Here is a 13,389-nt window from a genome sequence, read left to right as displayed (position 1 = left end):
CCAAAAAAAAAAAAAAATAGACTAAACTCGACTGTTTTCCAACTTGATTGTGACACTGTAATTTTGTTTTCCTCTCTTACCAGTATATCCTAGAATAAAATCTTCTGTTAGGATATTAGCTAAGCCTATACTAATCAATATTTTGGTTGTTTTCTAATTTTTCTAACTTTTCACTGATATTCATTAAAATAGTATATTTACTTATTTTTGTGCACATGCATAAATATGTGTATAAATACATCAAAATTAAAACTGACATTGACAAATTGTTCTCCAGTTTTGCACCCACTACAATGTCTGAAACAAAATGTCCTAGCTCCACATGGCATTGTATTGATATAGGAGTAAATTTGAGATCCAATCTTATTATTTTATAGTCCTACAGATGGGAGCTCAGTTGTCCTAAGATAATTTATTACATTATCTTTTCCCACTAATTTGAAATGTTATTTTATTAAAGCCTTCTGCCATTAATAGCAGCCAAGAAAAAAAATGTTCCCTTTTGACATATCAAATTAAGAAATTAGAATCTGAATGTTATTTTCATCAAAGCAGTCTTTCTTTCTCTCTATTCAAATCTAAGAGAAAGTAGTTTTATTTTTATTTTGCTTTGTACCAATCTATAAGAGAGATGTGGAGATAAATTTAAATTAACACATTATCCCTGACCTGTTTTTGAAAACATCACTAGTTGTTGATACCATAAGCTTGAGTAACAAGTAATTATGTGTATGTATGTGTTTTTATAAAAGTGCTACTGTATAGTTTCATTTACAAAATTCTGCAATTCAATGAAAACACTATGCAAATATGTGGGCCCACAACCCAAGGTTAGGTCAAAGTCAAGTCTAATGGAGAGCAATGACTGTTCTCTGAAGTATTTGCCCTAGGCAGTTGACAATAAATAATAAAAACATGAATAGATTATGGGGGTCATTCTAAATCTTCAAAGTTCAATACATAAATGATATAATTGTGAGCACTAAAGCGTATGATAGCCCAGAGACAAGTGTATCTATTGCACATTTGAAATTGGATAGCTAAAATTAAGATGAATTAAGATATAAAAGAATTTAAACTACCTGGGCACCAGGGGTTCACACCTGTAATCCTAGCTACTCTGGAGGCTGAAATCTGAGGATTGTGGTTCAAAGCCAGCACGAGCAGGAAAGTCCATGAGACTCTTATCTCCAGTAAACCATCAGAAAAACAGAAGTGGTGCTGTGGCTCAACTGTAGAGCACTACCTTGAGCTGAAAAGCTCAGGGACAGCCTAGAGTTCAAGCCCAACAACAGACCAAAGAAAACAAGAATGTAAACTATCCCAATCGCTTTTATATTATTTACAGCTTAGGATGCTAACATTTTAGATATACTTGTCAAAAAAAGTTACCTAAATTAATTTCACTGATTTTTCCTTGTATATATGGCTACTACAAAACGTGTAACTACCAACATGGCTTATGTTATATTTTCATCAGAGAAGTGCTATTTTAAATGGTTCACACCAACAGAACATGTAACTGTGTTATGTGCCTTGAAGGGTTAGCTGTGAGTCTTAGAGATCACAAAAACTGAACTTCCTAAAAGTCCGCAGAGAATAGTGGGAAACAGCGTGTACCAGAAGGAAAGAATACTATTCATTCTGAAAAGATGGATTGTTTCTATTATTGCCAGGAATGTGTTTGGCATGGCATCAGGGTTATAGCAATATAACCTTGACTTTTTGGAGACATTAAAGTTGTCTGAACCCACTGACTTCAACTGTAAAACTGTTGTCTGCCTAAAGAGAAGGGAATGAAATGGATGCATTTCTGAAATTCTTTTCTTTTTTGTTTGTTTTCCAGTCCTGAGGCTTGTACTCAGGGCCTGGGCTCTGTCCCTAAGCCTCTCTATTCTCAAAGCTAGTACACATACACCACAGTACCACTTCTGGCTTTTTGTGTTTATGTGGTACTGAGGAATGGAACCCAGGGCTTCATGCATGTTAGGCAAGCAATCTACACTAAGCCACCTTCCCAGCCCTCTGAAATCCTTTTCTGTACTAAGATCTGTGATTCTATGTATATTTTAATTTTGTAGTTGATGTTTCTAAATGGATATGTTAGTTGAAGATTCTAACTAGATACTTAATATACTACATTTTTGCACATAATCTACAATGAGCATGTTCTCTTAGCATGCAGGTATATTTCCTCAGCACTCCAGACCTACAGAGCCATACAGTTCTGTAACCAAATGATGTTCTAAAACAAAACATAATATTAAACATGTCTATGCACCATATTTTGATGTTTGTTTTATTTTGACATACATGGATACTTTTATTTATTTGTGAGTCTAAAGCAAGATGTTATTCAGGAGCATCTATAGCATCTATCAGCATGGTCCACTATTCTTTTTTTAATTAATTAATTATTATTGTAAAGATGCTGTATAGAGGGGTTACAGTTACATGAGTAAGGTAATGAGCACTGTGAAACATTGGGTCCTCTGTTCTTGAGCAACTTCCCCCAACTTCTCTGACCAGTTATTCCTGAACATAGATTCAATTACTTGTCATTTTTCTGTTCACCTTTTTGCTTCTTGCCTTGACTATGATCTATGAAGTAGTTACCTCATTCGTCTTTGAACCTAGTACTTAATATATGTCTGCCATATATAAAAGTTCACTGAAGACTTGGCATATTAACATTGACATTACTGATGAAGGAGAAATGACCAACAAATGCATAGAGACATGGTATTCTGAAGATGACAAAACATCAACTATACAGTACTTAGCTAATCTATTATGAGGAAACATCAGAAAAGTACAAAACAATGAACATGCTACTAAAATTAGGGTAGGGAACATGGAAACTACAAAGTATAAAGTATAAAATATCAGTGACAACAATGAGATGTACAAGACACTATGTTGAAAAACGAACTTTACAATTTAGGCAAGGGGGTGGAGTGTAGGTGTGGAGGTGGGAGGGAAGGGATGGTAGGGGAAAACAAAGGAGGAGATAACAATGCTTGATAGGAAATGTACTCATTACCTTGCTCATGTAACCCCTCTGTACAGTATTTTTACAATTAAAAAAACTTATTAAAAATATCAGTGACATAAAAGACAAAAAATGTTGTGGAAATGTTCCATGTCAAACAGGACAAAAGAAAGAAGATAATTAAATGATAGAACTTACCATAGAATGGATGTATGAATAAACGCTGCCAACGATTCATTAGTGGGCAAGCAAAATTGATAGATTAATACAATACCAAGCCAGGTGCAAGTGGCTTATGCTTGTAATCTTAGCTACTCAGGAGGCTGAGATTTGAGGATCACAGTTCAAAATCATCCCAGGAAGGAAAGTTTGTGAGACCCTTATCTCCAATTAACCGCCAAAAAATCCAGAAGTGGTAGAGCACCAGTCTTGACCAAAAAAAGCTTAGGGACAGTTCCAGGCCCTGAGTTCAAGCCCCAGGACAAGCGTACAAAAAAATAAATAAGAAGTAAAGTAATCATGGAGGCTTGCAATATGGCTAAGTGGTAGAGTGCTTTCCTAGCATGTATGAAGCCCTGGGTTCAATTCCTCAGTACCACATAAACAGAAAAAGCCAGAAGTGGAAGTATGGCTCAAGTATAGAGTGCTAGCCTTGAGCTGAAGAGCTGAGGGACAGCGCCCAGGCCTAGAGTTCAGGCCCACGACCAAAAAAAAAAAAAAATTCTATTTTTATAACAGTCTCTATATTGTGTGTGTGTGTGTGTGTGTGTGTGTGTGTGTGTGTATCTGCCTCTACCTCCCAGATAGGTAAATAGACATACATAGTAGAAAAATAGGTACATAGATAGATAGATAAATGATAGATACCTATCTAATGCAGAAAAGCATTCACTGAATATTAACATGCTTTGTTATGATACATTTTTCTTTATTATATCTCTAAATATTAATTGAACTGCCAATAATGGATATCTATTAATTTTTTCCTAAAAGTCAAAAACTTTGCTTCTGTTCACACTTCATTGACATTTCCTTAGGTTTAGCCTAACATGCATTTCTTTTTCAGGATCTCATCCAGAACACCACATTACATTTATTTGTCATGCCTCCTTGGGATGCCTTTGGCCATTGCGATCTTTCAAACATTCCTTGTTTTTGATTACCTTAACAGGTTTTTTGTACTGGTCAAGGATTTTGTACACTAGTCCCGCACTGGGATTTATCTAATAGCTTTCTCTTGATTACACTGAGGTTAGGGGATAGAAGAAAGAAGACTACAGGTATATGATGAGGTTATACAAAGGTCACATATTTTACATGCTAGTATCATTACTTATTTCTCAGTATTGACTTAGATCACCTGACTCAGGTAATGTTTGTGATGTCTCTGCATGGCAAAGTTAATCTTTTTTCCTCTTTTCATACTTTTGTACACACAGAAAGTCTGTTTTACTACACCAGGACAATGTATCCACATAAACCGTTTAGAATTCGTCTGCACAGATTCGTTGCTTCTTCTCCATTTCTTTTATTTATGCATTCAATCAATGATTTATCTTAGTATGGAGAAGTGATATTTACCTTTATCTTAAGTTATAATCTATTACTACTTTACTTTGTTAACTAAATTGTTTGCATTTTTGGTCACTCCTTCTTCCTTTTGACATAACATTTCTTTATATTTTTCAAATCAATCAGTTTTTCAAATCAATATGCAAAACTAATGCATAAACATTAATAGATTAGCAATGGCTATGCAGTGCCAAACACAGACCTTAATGATAAGTAAAGTTGTTGATATGATTTTGCAAACAATACTTGTTCAACAACATTATTAAAAAATTCTACATTATATTTTTTTCAAATAGGAAAACATTGACAACCCTATTGTATTAATAGGAGCCAGTTTTTGCATAACATTTTCTATGCCAGATACAATGCTAAAGCACTTAGCTACTAGTATTCAATCTACTTTTCACAACAATCCTATGGTTAAACCTTGACCACAGTAGGATCTTGGACAATGACTCTTGAAGTATGTCCCTGGGCCAGTGGAATCAGTTCATGTAAGAAAGTGTAATAAATACATGCTTTTGGTCCTTACTCCAAATCTCCTGAACCAGAAATTCTGGATCTGAGACCTGGAAAACTGTGTTTTAAGATTCCTTCTACTGGGCACCAGTGGCTCACGCCTGTAATCCTAGCTACTCAGGAGGCTGCGATCTGAGGAAAGACCATGAGACTTTTATCTCCAATAGCCCACCAGAAAACCGGAAGTGGCGCTGTGGCTCAAGTGGTAGAGCACTAGCCTTGAGCTGAAGAGCTGAGAGACAGTGCCCAGGCCCAGAGTTCAAGCCCCACGACTGACAAAAAAAAAAAAAAAAGATTCCTTCCAAGGTGAATGAATGTGGTCACAGTATTCAAAATAAGTAGGTGAACATGGAACTAGGAAAACTGAGGGATTAGGTGCGGTTGAGAGAGACTGGGGGAGAATTATGAGAGGGGTGACAATGAAGTGCACTATACTCCTAAATTGACACGCTGCATTAATAACCTCTGTATGAAAGACCCCCGACTTCGGGTGTCCCCCAAATCAGGACCTCCCTGCCCCAAGTACCAGTCAGACGACACCAGATGCAAAGGCAAGAGGATTTTATTTGGGCATGCCCAGATTCCCAGGTGCACGTGACCTCGAGATCCGCAAGGTTCGGGTCAGTGTCTGGGAACCCCGAGCAGTCTCGGGGATGGTCCTTTTATAGGACCCCTTAGTCCGTTACAGCAGAGCCCGCGCTTTTTCAGCCAGTAAATTTAAAGTATTACAACTAGGTCTGCACGCAGGTAGCCAATCCTTTTAAAAACAAATCTTACACCTTGACCAATCATTGTTTAGATGGGGTTCGACAGGGTGTACGGGCCGAGTTGCATACCTCCGGCCTTGGTATGAGGAAATGACCTTTATCCGAGTCAGCACCTGTGGTTTGCTCCTGTCAGGGGGGGCCAGCTGCAGGGTCGGTTAGCAGGATGTGAGCCTATTGATTAACTTGTGAGGCTGCTACTTAGTTACCAAAGGGAGAGAGTGTGGGGTAACATAATTTCCTTAGCAAAGCACGTTTATACAGAAGCCAGAAATTGCTTGGTTAGACACAAAGTTCTGCTCCCCTACAAAGGGACTCGGGGCCTGGTTGGTTGGGGAGGGGGTCTTTCATGTATAAATGCTTGAAGAGAATTCTTTCTAGTAATCCTGATACATAAGAACGTTTGGGAGTGTTGGTGCCAGACTATAAATACTTATTTTAAACATAAAAGCCCATCAAATCCCATGTGATTAATTGCTTACTAATATTCCCTCTGTTGATTTAAGAACCCATTGTCAAAGAGGTATCTAGAGCAGTTTCATTTTCTACCCAGTACTTGACTAAATAAGTTTATGAGCCAGGCACCAAGGGCTCATGCCTCTAATCCAAGCTAATCAGTGGGTTGAAATCTGAGGATTGCAGTTCAAAGCCAGCCGGGGCAGGGACACATCTCCAATTAACCACCAGAAAACCATAAGTGGTGTTGTGTCTCAAGTGGTAGAGTGCTCACCTTGCGCTGAAGAGCGCAGGGACAGCGCCTAGACCAGGCAGGGACAGCGCCTAGCCCAGGCACGCCCAGAGTTCAAGCATGACCAAAAAAAAAAAAAAAAAGAGCACTAAATTCACCACTAGAGGGCGTCCACATAGCCTCTCATAAACTGAATCTTTAAAAAGTCAGAGTGAATGAGATCAACCAAAATATTCAAAGCTTTTTGTTAACAAAAAAAAAAAGATTAGTTGTACTTATCAATAGTAAAACAATTTGCTTTATCTATATAACATGATGTATCAGTTGCACTGAAGCCATATTTTTAGGCATGATAGCAAATAAATGCAATATACTATGATTATCTAGTTAATATCATTTCTTGCTTCTTTTTTCTTTTTCTTATTTATTTTTGGTGTGATTCTGGGACTGGAACTCAAGACCTTATACATGTCTCCACCACTGACCTTCACTCCAAGCTCCCATTTCATGCTCATTTCTAAAATGGGACCAGGGATCAGATCCTACTTAGGGCAGCAAGCAGAACATCAGTACAAATTAGCAAGATAACCTTTAAGCAAACAAGAATCTAATTTAAACCATGCTGTCATCTCTAAAGTCCCAAAGAAGTAAAACTGGAAAATAATTAACTCATTCCGTTGTGTGCACTTAAGTTCAGGAGTAGTATATCTAGCACCTGGTATATAACAAGTTCTCAATAATTAATACTGAGTACATGAGTATGAAAGTTAGTGGAACTCTGGCCTCTAGTGCAGTGCAGCTCTGTTAGGCATGCTAAATAAATTGGAATTTATTAAGTGTTACACAAAATAATATTTTAGTATATATTTTTATTGTAAAGATACTGTACAGAGGGGTTACAGTTACATGAGTAAGATAATGAGTACATTTCCTATCAAGCATTGTTACCTCCTCCTTTGTTTTTCCCCTACCATCCCTTCCCTCCCACCTCCCCAACTCTTCCCTCCCCTGCATTGTTACAATGGGTCAACCTGTATCCTTATTTCAGCATTTTGTTATTTCCCTTCCCCTCCCCAAACTGGGCACTGGAATCAAATACTAGAATCAAAGGATTATAACATAGGAGAAGAACATACAAAAGAAACAAAAAAAATCACATAGTACATTATAAGTACATTAAAAACAACAGCAACAAAGATAAAAATTTCTTGTGTCCCTATCTTGGGGTTCATTTCACTGAGCATCATCTTAATGGTCAGATAGATAGATAGATAGATAATATCGTGAGCTGAATATCAGTGGCTCATACCTGTAATCTTAGCTACTCAGGAGACTGAGATCTGGAGTATCAGAGTTAGAAGCCAGCTGAGCAGAAAAGTCCATGAGATTCCATGTCCACTTAACTAGCAAAAAGTGAGGCTAGGGACATGACTCAAGTGGTAGAGCACCAGCTATGAGCAAACAAAACAATAGTATGAAACTTAGTTCAATCCCTAGAATTGGCCATAAATATTGTTCTGTCTCCATATATGCAAGTACCACTCAATAGTTATTAAGTTAATTGCTATACTGCTTGTAATCCAGAATAATTCACAGATTTTTAAATGCTACACTCCATGATGGACTGATCCTTTGATAAATACTCTCTTCCAACAACAGAAGGACATTGAAATGCCTACCCTTGTTAAGCATTTTGCAAAGGGAAGGAAGTACGAAAAGACGGAAGGAAGGAAGGAAAAGGAAGGAAGGAGGAAGGAAGGAAGGAGGGAAGGAAGGGAGGAAAGAAGGAAGGAGGGAAGGAAGGAAGGAAGGAAAAAGATTTCGAGCAAAGGGTGGTGGTACCACAGAAAATGCAATGGAGAAAGTAAACCATTTCAGTTCTCCTACTAACTATGCAACCTTGATTGAAGCACTTGAGTTCAGGTCCATAGCTCCTCTTCAATGAGATGATATGTCCTAGGAGAAAGTGTAGCTTTTAAGACAGAATTTTTTTTTGGCGGGGGGGGGGGGAGGGGGAGAGTCCAGTCATGGGGCCTAGATTCTGGGCTTGGGCACTGTCCCTCAGCTCTTCAGCTCAAGACTAGTGCTCTACCACTTGAGCCACAGCGCCATTTCTGGCTTTTTTCTTTTTGCTTATGTGGTGCTGAGGAATTGAACCCAGGGCCTCGAGCATGCAAGGCAAGCGCTTTACCACTGAGCCACCTTCCCAGCCCTAACACAGAATTTCTGAGTTGTAAAAACTTGAGAACAATTTGGCTGATGTGTGTCTTAAAATACCAGTTGACAGAAGCGTAAGATGAAAGAGCTCGTATCTCAGGAGTATTCCTAGAGCACATTCACTCCATGCATAGAGAGTAAAGAAGTGTGATTTAATGTGTATTTGTTCCATAGTACTGTGCATGAGACATTTGCTAAAAGCTTTATGCTGTGCGATGAATAAGACAGTCCTTGCTCTAAGGTATCAATACCTTCACAATGATAGAGGAATATGATGTTTACTTTTGCAAATCAAATTGACTGGGCCACATGTGCCAATGTTTGGCTCAACATTTTAAATACAATTGTGAGAGTGCTTCTGGAAGAGATAAACATTTGAATCTATAGACTAAGTAAAGCAAATTGCCCCCCACAATGTGAACAGTCCTCATCTAATCAATTAAAAATCTGAGTATAACAAAAAGTCTAAGTAAGAAAGAAGTGCTCCTGCTGGCTTAAGCTAAAATATTAATCTTTTCTGGTCTTCTGAAAAGGACCAAAATTTCAGCTTTTCTTGTGTCATGTCATCTTTCATAATGGCAGATGTCTTGGTTCTCAGACCTTCTTCTGTATCTCTAGTTTATGGGCCTCCACGATCACGCCTTTTAATATAACTGTATATTGTATTGCACACACACACACGCACGCGCGCACACACACACACACACACACCTATTGGTTCCATGTTCCATTCCCTGAAGAACTCTGACTCGCAATAATGAAGACTGCACCATGGAATTGTGGTACCAGGGGGCCTGAAACCTTCCTCCAGCTTCAGATCCCACAGCTCCATTCACCATTTCGTATTGGAAAGTATGTGTAGAAAGTGAGGTATAAGTGGGCTGGGAAGATGGCTCAGTGGTAGAGTGGTAGCCTTGCATGCTGGAGGCCTTGGGTTCGATTCCTCAGCACCACATAAGCAGAAAAAAAAGCTGGAAGTGGCGCTGTGGCTCAACTGGTAGAGCGCTAGCCTTGAGCTGAAGAGCTGAAGGACAGTGCCCAGGCCGAGTTCAAGCCCCACGACTGGACCCCAAAAAAAAAAAAAAAGAAAAGAAAGTGAGGTATAAACATCAACATGTGACTGTTAGCATTATCCCCACCTCTGGACCTCAGCTCCACCCAGACCTGAGCTCCTCCCTGCCCTGGAGTTCCTGCCATACAGCTGGCCACTCCATCTCTCCACCCAGACCCACCTGTGCATGCACCTACCTGCGCCAGGACATCCTGGATAGGGATGGATGCCTTGTGCTCCCTCTCCTGGGAAATATGGCCCCTCTAATAAACCTTAGAATGATCTTTCTCCTGTGCCTGCTTGCCTCTGCATTGTCCCCTGGGATGGACGTGATGGATTCTTACAGTGACAATATATTGTATACAAGTGGTAGATGACTTCCGTATCCAGGGAACTGGAGCTAAACAGTAAACAGCTTACACGTTGCATAACACTAGTCTACCCTAGCCTCCCAGCCAGTTTAGGGTTGAATTAGCCTACACCCAGGAAAGAAATCTGAATTCCTGTAAAGCCAGAACTGATTGGCCTCTCTGGAGATCCCTTGGAAATCTGAGAGTTTTTACTGGGAAAATGGCCATCCAGAGTCCCAATCCTTTCAAGTCTCACATCTCACAAGAACCAAATTCCAGATTCCATGGCATGGCCAAAATGCCCTATGTAACCTGGCCTCTACCTACCCTCCCACTGCAGCCCATAGCTACTTCCTCTCCTTCACTGGCTTCCTTCCATTTCCCCACACAGGGGAGCCTCTGTGCCATGGGATTTTTCACTCATTTACTTACTTATTCATTGATACATTCAACTAGTTGCTGAGTAGCTACTATGTGTCTAGTACAGCAGTAGTGCTAGGTATGAAATGTGTACAAGCTAGAAGGATAATTTTACAGAGAATATACTCTAGTCAAGGGAGAAAGAAGTAGCATGGACACAAATAACACAAATAGGCTAATTGCAGAGTGATATGTGTAAGGTCTGCTCTTGGCCATGCAGGCCCTGGCCTCCCCAACTCCTGCACAAGTCTCTTCCCACTACCTGTGTCACCTAGGTAACTGCACACCTGGAAGCAGTCACCTCCCTCTCCTCCGAGGTCACATCATCTGACGCTGGTCTGGTCCATATGACCTGCATCAACCAACAGAATATCAAAAGACATGGTGAAAGTGGGGATTTAAAGGCACCACAAAGTAGTCTTGCAGTTTGGAAACTCTCAAGCTACATAAGGAAGCCAGCTAATCTGCTGGAGAATGTTGCTCCTGCTGATAGGGCGCCTATCTCAAGATACAGAAGTGGGGCTATCTATACTGGTCTGCTTTGCATTACTATAATGAAATGACTGAGGCAGTGGGCTAAGTGACTCAAAATAGAGGTCTATTTAGTTCGCAGTTCTGGAGGTTTGAAGGCGTAGTACTGACATTGACTCAAGCTCTAGTGAGACTCTCATGACAGATGCCATGAGCAACAGACTATAAGGGAGGAAAAGCTGTTTGAGTGGGACCACCTTAAGTTTTGTGACAATCTTTTAGAGAACTAATCCCTAAGCCTGTTCCAAGGACATGAACACCCCCACATCTTCAAGGTCTACCATCTCCCACTACCACACTGAGGACCAAGCAGCCACCTCATGAACCCTTGGGGTTTACATTCAAACCATATCCAAACCATACCACCACTCAAAATAATCCAGCCAGCGGCAGACCCATCAACTAACCAAAAAGGAAGGACAGAGCCCAGCTGAACAGAACAAGAACTGCCATCCCACTCACAGAAACCTGTCTGTGGCACTCAAGAGAATGAGACAGGAGGATCAAGTTTGTGGCCAGCCTGAGCTTCCCAGCAAGTAGGCTACATAGCAAACCATGGGATATATGTTTCTTTGGACCTGGCTTACCTCACAATATAATTCTGTCCAAGTCTTTCCATTTCCTAAAGAAATAAACCCCAAGATAGGGACACAAGAGGTTTTATCTTGCTGCTGTTTTTAATGTACTTATAATGTATATGTGATTTTTTTTGTTTCTTTTGTATGTTCTTCCTCCATGGTATAACCCGTTTTCAGTATATTTGTTGTGGTGCCCTGTATCTTGTATATAGTTTTTTCTAATTTGGGGAGGGGACGGGAAGTAACAAAATGCTGAAACAAGGATACAGGTTGACCCATCATAACAACGAGATAGATGTACAAGACATTATGTTGGAAACGAACTTTACAACTTGGTGGGGGGGAGAGGGAGGAGATAGGGAGGTGCTGAAGGAAGGGATAGTAGGGGAAAAGCAAAGGAGAGGATAACAATGCTATAAAGGAAACATACTCATTACCTTACTCAGATAACTGTAACCCCTCTGTACAGTATCTCTGTACAGTATCTTTACAATAAAATATATATATACTTTAAAAAATCCCAAGCCATTTCTAAACTAAAGAATTAGCTTGGGTGTCCATCAAAGAAAATGTGATATATATAAACATCTATATGTACATACATTTGTGTGTGTAGGACTATTATTCAGCCATAAAGAAGACTGAAGTTATGTCATTTGCAGGTGAATGGATGGAACTCAAAATCATCTTGTGAAATGAAATAGCCAGGGGCTGGGAAGGTGGCTCAGTGGTAGAGCACTTGCCTTGCATGCATGAGGCCCTGGGTTCGATTCCTCAGCACCACATAAGAAAAAAGCCGGAAGTGGTGCTGTGGCTCAAGTGGTAGAGCGCTAGCCTTGAGCTGAAGAGCTGAGGGACAGTGCCAAGGCCCAGAGTTCAGGCCCCACAACCAGACCCCCCCCCAAAAAATGAAATAGCCATTGAGAAAGACCAACAATATTACATTTTCTCCCACTTGCAGATTCTCAAACAGAAGCACCAAAGGACACTCGCATTTGTGCAAAATAAACCGTGCTGGGGTTGCGCGCAGTACTGAAGAATGCACCCAGATCACATTTCCTTTGCTCAAAGAGCCGAGAGTGAAGACACACCGGAAGTGAGCAGAGTCAGTCCAGGTGAAGGAAGGGCTGGTGCGCCACCTGGATGGATGGGCCAGGCGTGCGTGGGGGGGGGGGGGACCGCAAAGCCTGAGTGAGACCTGGGTGGGCCTGGAGGCACCGCGTGCGCAAACGTCAAGGCCGCCGGCGTTGCCAGGCAACCGGGAAGGCTGGCGCTTGTGACCTCACGGTGGCACGCGTGGCCGCCGCGGGCGCGTCGGTGCGCTCGGGCCTGCGGGACGGGAAGCCTGCTTCGGGCCTATCATTCCCAGCGCCTCACTCTCCCACACAACCCTTCCCACAATAAAAGCCGGCCGAAGGAGCGAGCAGTAAAACATGAGGTGGGAAGCCCAGCTCTTTTGTTTCGTGTTCTTCTCGGGCGCGTACGGCGCTCCACCCCGACAGAGGCCCGACGAGCCGGGGAGGGGCTGCGCCGGCGCCCCCCGCGGGCGGACTGGCTTTCCCGGCTAGGCTCACCGACCCCTGGAAGGACAGGCGGCGACTGGGCGTCAGGCTCGGGGCCGCGCGAACCGAAGGCGGGAAAGCCCACCGGCTCCCCTTGCGCGGTCCGCAGCGGTGGCCGCGTCCTCGCCCTCGCCTGGCCGCCCTT

General features: G+C 41.4%; 1 protein-coding gene across 1 annotated transcript in view; it reads left to right on the top strand.

The window, feature by feature from the left end:
• The first annotated feature begins 13,013 nt into the window (after positions 1–13,013).
• The window catches only part of Fam92a1 (family with sequence similarity 92, member A1), a 21,193-nt gene continuing 20,817 nt past the window's right edge, over positions 13,014–13,389 (top strand). The window contains exon 1 of the mRNA XM_013012577.1: positions 13,014–13,120. Coding sequence (XP_012868031.1) covers positions 13,116–13,120 — 5 coding nt within the window. The 5' untranslated portion in view covers positions 13,014–13,115. The remainder of the gene's footprint in view (positions 13,121–13,389) is intronic.

The sequence above is a fragment of the Dipodomys ordii genome, unplaced genomic scaffold (assembly GCF_000151885.1).
Source record: "Dipodomys ordii isolate 6190 unplaced genomic scaffold, Dord_2.0 Scaffold17, whole genome shotgun sequence".
In the NCBI taxonomy this organism is placed as follows: domain Eukaryota; kingdom Metazoa; phylum Chordata; class Mammalia; order Rodentia; family Heteromyidae; genus Dipodomys; species Dipodomys ordii.
Note: the sequence above shows the minus strand (reverse complement) of the source record. Positions and strands in the feature narration are given on the sequence as shown.